The 6,247-nt window shown below is 29.1% G+C and overlaps 2 protein-coding genes across 4 annotated transcripts in view; one reads left to right on the top strand and one right to left on the bottom strand.

Moving 5' to 3' along the window:
* LOC115237744 overlaps window positions 1–6,247 on the top strand; it is a 44,308-nt gene that overhangs the window by 7,818 nt on the left and 30,243 nt on the right. Inside the window, exon 2 of the mRNA XM_029810987.1 lies at window positions 5,102–5,162. The gene's annotated coding sequence lies outside the window, so the exon portion shown is untranslated. The remainder of the gene's footprint in view (window positions 1–5,101; window positions 5,163–6,247) is intronic.
* LOC115237740 overlaps window positions 76–6,247 on the bottom strand; it is a 22,766-nt gene continuing 16,594 nt past the window's right edge. Inside the window, exons 3-9 of one of the 3 annotated variants that reach the window (XM_029810978.1) lie at window positions 3,189–4,631; window positions 3,007–3,099; window positions 2,825–2,912; window positions 2,104–2,681; window positions 1,764–2,035; window positions 451–702; window positions 76–135 (exon numbers count right to left, since the gene is read on the bottom strand). In XM_029810978.1, the coding sequence (XP_029666838.1) occupies window positions 2,554–2,681; window positions 2,825–2,912; window positions 3,007–3,099; window positions 3,189–4,631 (1,752 nt within the window). In that variant the 3' untranslated portion in view covers window positions 76–135; window positions 451–702; window positions 1,764–2,035; window positions 2,104–2,553. Of the gene's footprint in view, window positions 136–450; window positions 721–1,453; window positions 1,469–1,763; window positions 2,036–2,103; window positions 2,682–2,824; window positions 2,913–3,006; window positions 3,100–3,188; window positions 4,632–6,247 lie in introns of those variants that run through there. The other 2 variants (XR_003884385.1, XR_003884386.1) reach the window with 2 other exon arrangements.

The raw sequence follows: 6,247 nt of genomic DNA, 5'->3' as shown, positions 1-6,247 counted from the left end.
TATATATATATACAAAAATGAGCTAATAGTGAATTGTGCAATCAAGCAAACGACTGAACTAATTTCTAATATTACCTTTGCATCCGGAGTCGCAGCACGAGCAGTTGTCACTGCATTTACAATCCTTGCATTTGTCTATAATAAATTTAAGTATTGTATAAATATTTATACGATGTCATGCGAAATTAGACGTTGTATAATTCGAGAAGATATTTAAAAATCGTGTATAAATTTCAAAAATTGCGTAATAGTTGACAATTGTCGAATTAACGATAATTAAAAATCGATAATTACATATTTCCATAAAAAAAAAGATCGTTTTTGCTACTTATTTTTCATTATCTATATCAGCGAAATTTCTTTATACATTATCAGTGACAATTGAGAGGAAATGTCATGTCATGTCAAATTATCTATTAATGTCCATTAAGAATTTATGAGCACACTCACCCTTGCACTTGTCGCATCCTGGTCCCGGCATTTTGATCGGCTTTGTCTTGTCGCTTCACTTGTCGAGACTCGAACTCTCAGATAATGCAGCGGAATGCTTACTTGACGGTACGACGTCGCGGCTTCGTATTTATCGATCGTTCCCCACCACAACTAGGTTTTATTCCGTGTGACTTGACAAACATAACGCGCAGCGTGTGCAATTGTCAACATGCGTACCATGCGCAACTCCTCAGGGCCGTGTAGTCAATTCTGCCGGCACGAGTTTTTCTAATATATACGATATATATATATATATATATATATATATATATATATATATATATATATATATATATATATATATATATATATATATATATATATATATATATATATATATATATATATATATATATATATATATATATATATATATATATATATATATATATATATATATATATATATATATATATATATATATATATATATATATATATATATATATATATATATATATATATATATACATACACACACACACATATACATATTTATATAATTATTAGAATATGTAGCATATATGTGGAAACTATTTTTTATAACTTTAATAATAACTTTCATAATTAATACTGTATTAAATGATTATTTGTCAATATAAAATAACATTTAATTCATAATCACGTTAAGACAAACTTTTAAAAAATAATACGATGTAAAAAATAAAATGTTAGAATAGATTAAAAGATATAAAAGTCTATATTTTTAATATAATTTTAAATTTATTCACGTTTCTCCTTTTTTATTAATTTTATCTTCTATTCTGATATTTTATCTTTTATGTCATATTGTCCTTCTAAAGAATTTGGATCTATAAGTGTAATCATTAAATATTAATTATTTTATAATCCAAATTAAGTATTTAATGCGAAAGACAATAAAAATTACTTGTATAGAAAATAGCTTTCACACATTATCCGCGGTAATCGAACTATTTACAGAATTATATTTATAAATGTACATGTATATTTTTCACGGTGCTTAACCCGTCTCTATTTTATTTTATACACAAGGAAGTGGAAGTCTAAAATTAAAAAAAAAATTTGGTCAAGTGCGCTATATCAAGGACATGCAAATCACGATAGTAATATATGTCCTCGTACAGCACGACCTCCTTCCTCTGTTCACGTAATTAAAAATTAAATATCCGCGTTATTGACACAGATCTCGAAAGTGTTATTGATCTACCGATATGACGGTCCTGTCATATCGCTGACAAATTCAACGAATCGCGAGAATTGTAAGAAACGACGCAGTATTGTCGTACTTACTTATATTGATAACGAGAGAACTTGCGAAACCTCCTACATGCTATAATACTACGCGGTAGATTTCCGCGCACTGATTCATTCTACGAGACATTTCAAATTGGCCTTTTACCATTAAACGCACTATTTCCCCATGACGTATCTTAGGATATCTCTCATAAAACTTCTCTCTTCAAAATTCGTTGTTCCAGTTAAAATCATCCGTGCTCGCTTTTATCTTCTATTTATATTGCTTCGTCTAATATATCTTATGCAGCATTTTGAGCAACAGATACCTGCAATAACACTCAACACAATATTGATATAGAATGCTAAAACTTAAAAATTAGATCAGTATACTTACTATTAGATAAAAATGAGAATCTAGATTAATCTAGATGTACATTTCTTTTTTTTTTGTTATGTATACTATCCTACTCTTTAAGAAACTCCAAGAAGCTATACGAAAAATAAATTTATTCTTGCTGTCGATATAGCGGAAGTAAGAAATTGAATTGTACAGCATAGTTATAATTGTGATTAACTCTTTAGAAAAAGGGCTACTCAATCGCATGGAATAAGATAGCATGCCATAAAATATGATTTTATGAAAGCGCAAAATAATTAACGACGAAAAAAAGATAATTTAAATTGCACATTTAATGAAACATTTTACATCTCATATATAAAAAAATTGATATACGACGTTTATGAAAATATGAATTAACATGTATTATATAGTATTTCATTCTTTATAATGCATTATCGATCTCCAGTTAACAAATTAGAGCAAATCATATTAGAGTAACAGCTACTAATTCTTTTGTACACGAGAAAAGCACGTTTTACGAGCTGTTTGCTCAATATGCACGGATTCTTCTGCGGAATCGTAATGAATTTCAGGTTGCTTCAAACAATCTGTTTGAACTGATTTTATTCGACCTGAAATAACGTAAACAAAAATTAAATTGTAAATATTATTTTTAAAATCCATGAACTCTCTCTTTTTATAAAAAAAACTGCACATATATTTTCGTGTATGCGAAAATAATTGTTTAATTCATGGTTTATAAATATTATGTTACCTTCGTGTCGAATCACGACTTTATCTTGTGTTGAACGTAATAATTCGTTTATGCGGTTTCCCACTTTTCGATTTTCTGTTTCTTTTATCTAAATAAAATTGTTATGTTACTACAGTTATATTATATTACAAGTTTATAAATTTAAATGTATAAAATCTGATTTTCGATACACAAATACATACGATCCGTACATGCGATGGGAGCTTGTAATGCACTTTTGGATGTAGAAAATTATGAGCAATATTCTCATCTCTTACCACTGTTCTAGTCATTGTCTAAAATAATGCAAAACATGATAGATTCTCAATACATCTCGCAAACAATCTTGCAAATTATATTTATACCTTTATTAATACTCACTTACCTCTTTTGTCTGTTTCGGAGATAGTCGAAACTTCGGTTTTGGACTGCGAGATCGCATAATCTGCTTTTTTCTAGGTGTTAATAGATTTTCGTCTGTTTTAGGTCGTAAATTTTTCATCAGATGAGGATCCGTACCCTTTATATACATTCCAACTGGTGATACTACATGATCGTAATTTTCTATTTGTCGATAAATACTTTTTGGATGCGAACTAACGTCTTTTTCTTTATTCATTCCGACCACTAAATTAGGAAAGTATGTGCGCTTTGGCTTACAACTCTTGTTAACAAGCATTTTTCCAGGAGTCACAAATAATCTTGGTTTTGAAACAACTGGTTTATTAGTAGAACATTTTGCTAGTAAAGGACTTCTACTCTTCTTTCTCATTTTTGAAAACTCCCGTTCTTTTAATATCGTATTCTCGACTTTATCTCCTAGATGAGAACCGAAATTTTCTCTGGATATCTTCTTTATTTGAACATCTTTTTTGTCAGGAATACGAGAACTGCATGATCTAGGTCGAAATAAATTCAATATAGATTTGTGCTCTTCCAAATACTCTTGATATCTCTTGACAGACATTAGTGTTTCCATGAATTTAGCATCATTAGTCGATGAGGATTCATTGATGACAATGTTTGGGCATATTTGTTGCGCCTCTACCAGCTCCGAATTCGTGTCAATTTCCATTATTACCTTCGCCGTGTCGAGACATCTTTGTCTCTTTTTTGCAATTTCATACATGATCGTATTTTCCAAATCATCTGGTTCAATCGTTTCATAAGATTTATTATTTTTGGTCCATTGCTTAAATGTATCAGATATTTTCTTCGAATCTGTCTTATTGTATTCTTCATGGGTAAGCAATCTGTGTTGAAGATTCTGTGTTTCAGGTACTTTATTATTACATTGGCTTGCCAAATTTGAAGTAAACGTTGCAGCTTTCTTGAGTTGTTCACGAATGTCAAGCGAGTTTTCCAAAGAAGCCATTTGATTTTCACATACATCTAAAATGCTCTCTATATTTTTCAAGGGAGACTGTAATAGATTTTCCTCTCTTATTGGAAGAGCTCTGCATTCGTCAGCATAAAGTTTTTCGCAAAATGCCTCTAAAGATTCAAATGTACTTGTGCTATCATGCAATGGATTTTTCGTATTATATACAATATTTTTTGGTGTTTTTAATGTATGCTGACAAATTTTCTTCGAACTTTTAATTTTGCATCGAGGAGAAACAGATGTGTCTAAATATAATCCTTTATCTCGAGATACAAAAGCATTAAGAGATTTCCGCAAGGGAGATTTAGGTCCTCGACTTCTTTGTCTCATACAAATTGATGTCGACATACTTGGAGACTGAGGCCATTCTGGAATAGTTTCATCCTCTATAAATTTGCACATTTTTCGCAGTTCTTCAGTTAATCTACATAAGCTAACTTCTGGGTATTCTAATTGTGCACAAGAATCATCATTTATAACTGATTCTTCAATAATCGTTAGTAATTTTTCTGTAAAAGTTTTAGGTGAATTATAGAAGTTTGCAGACAAGCGCCTCAGTAAACATTCTTGCACAACTGTCTCTTTCAATGGCTTTTGATGTTCCAATGAATGTAAAAATGTTTTTAATTCAAAAGAACTAACTTGCTCTTTTGAACTAGTCTCGCTATTTGTTAAATCATACTTCTGATCTTCTTCAGTAGAATGGAAATCATTCTTCTTGTTTGGTAAAATAGAAAGCTTTGACAATGGCAATGCATTAAATAGAGTTGGATCAATTTTCTCATGGCTACTTTTTGTAGCAGTATTTGGAGATGCTACAGAAAAGTATCTAGCTTTAATATTATGATTTGTATCCCTCTTCAAATTACTATTAAGCATACTACAGCTTATATATATATATTTAATAATTACAGTATAACTAAACTATGATGGAGACGCACTCGAAATAACGAACTCCACAAAACGGCTCTCCCAGTGAGTATTTTTATATGAAAATAAAATCTGTTAAATTTATTTGTTTTGTTTGCAATTCCCAAAAATATCTATACTTGAAACAAGACAATGGGTGTATATTCGGACGTTAGAGAAAACAAAAAATTTGAATGTAAAAAATGCAAGCAAAATAAATGGACTTATTAAAAAAGAAAAGATAAATAAGAAATATTGTATAGCCAATTTTTTTTGATAACATTTTGCAATTAACAATTTTATTTTGCACGTAATTGTGCTATATAAATATTAATGACTGGAACACATTTCGCGGTTTTGAGACGTCGTATATTTGATCGCATTCTCTACACAAAAATGTGAATGTCAGCAAAACTGATTGCAACGATAGGCATTATCTTGCGAGTTATCGCTACGTATAAAGACCATTGAGAGAGATTAGATAAATTAAATTTTTTTTAAAATATAGAATATTCTTTTTTTACTAAGATTTTCTATTTAAATCTGGACGCGAGTTAGTACGGAAAGAATTAAATATTAACTTTATAATGTTATTTTCTTGGGTAATATGCTTTTTTAATCATTATAGCAAAAGAATGGGAAATGTATTTGCAGTAATAAAATAAAATTACTTAAAGTCTATAAATTTTATTAATTTATTAGCTGTTCATCTAATAAAAAGGTGTAACGTTTACATTATATATAAATTTTATAAAGCATAAAATCTTACTTTGACAATACTGAAGTAAATCCAAATTTGGTCTACATATTAGATTTACTTCAACCCATTATGAGTTTATTTTTAATACAGATTATATATATATGGTATTTTTGTCATTAATTAACAAGTGCACGTAGCTTTGCACGTACATTGTCCACCCGTCTTGCAGCCACATTTATCTGTAAAAAGAAAAAGAATATAAGTTATTTAGTTGCATAATTCTTTTAGGTACTTTTTTATTAAAAAAAGAAAAGAACGTAATATTCTTGTGTGAAAAAAAACTTTGTACTTAAATACTAAAAGCATTTATACATAAAATTTTTAAAATAGATAACGTTTAAATAATTATTTAAAAAAAAAAATTCCTATAGTATTCTGAGACTATTCTGAC

The sequence above is a fragment of the Formica exsecta genome, unplaced genomic scaffold (assembly GCF_003651465.1).
Source record: "Formica exsecta isolate Colony F162 unplaced genomic scaffold, ASM365146v1 scaffold308, whole genome shotgun sequence".
In the NCBI taxonomy this organism is placed as follows: Eukaryota; Metazoa; Arthropoda; class Insecta; order Hymenoptera; family Formicidae; genus Formica; species Formica exsecta.
The sequence above is the reverse complement of the archived record's forward strand: the minus strand, read 5'-3'. Positions and strand labels throughout refer to the sequence as shown.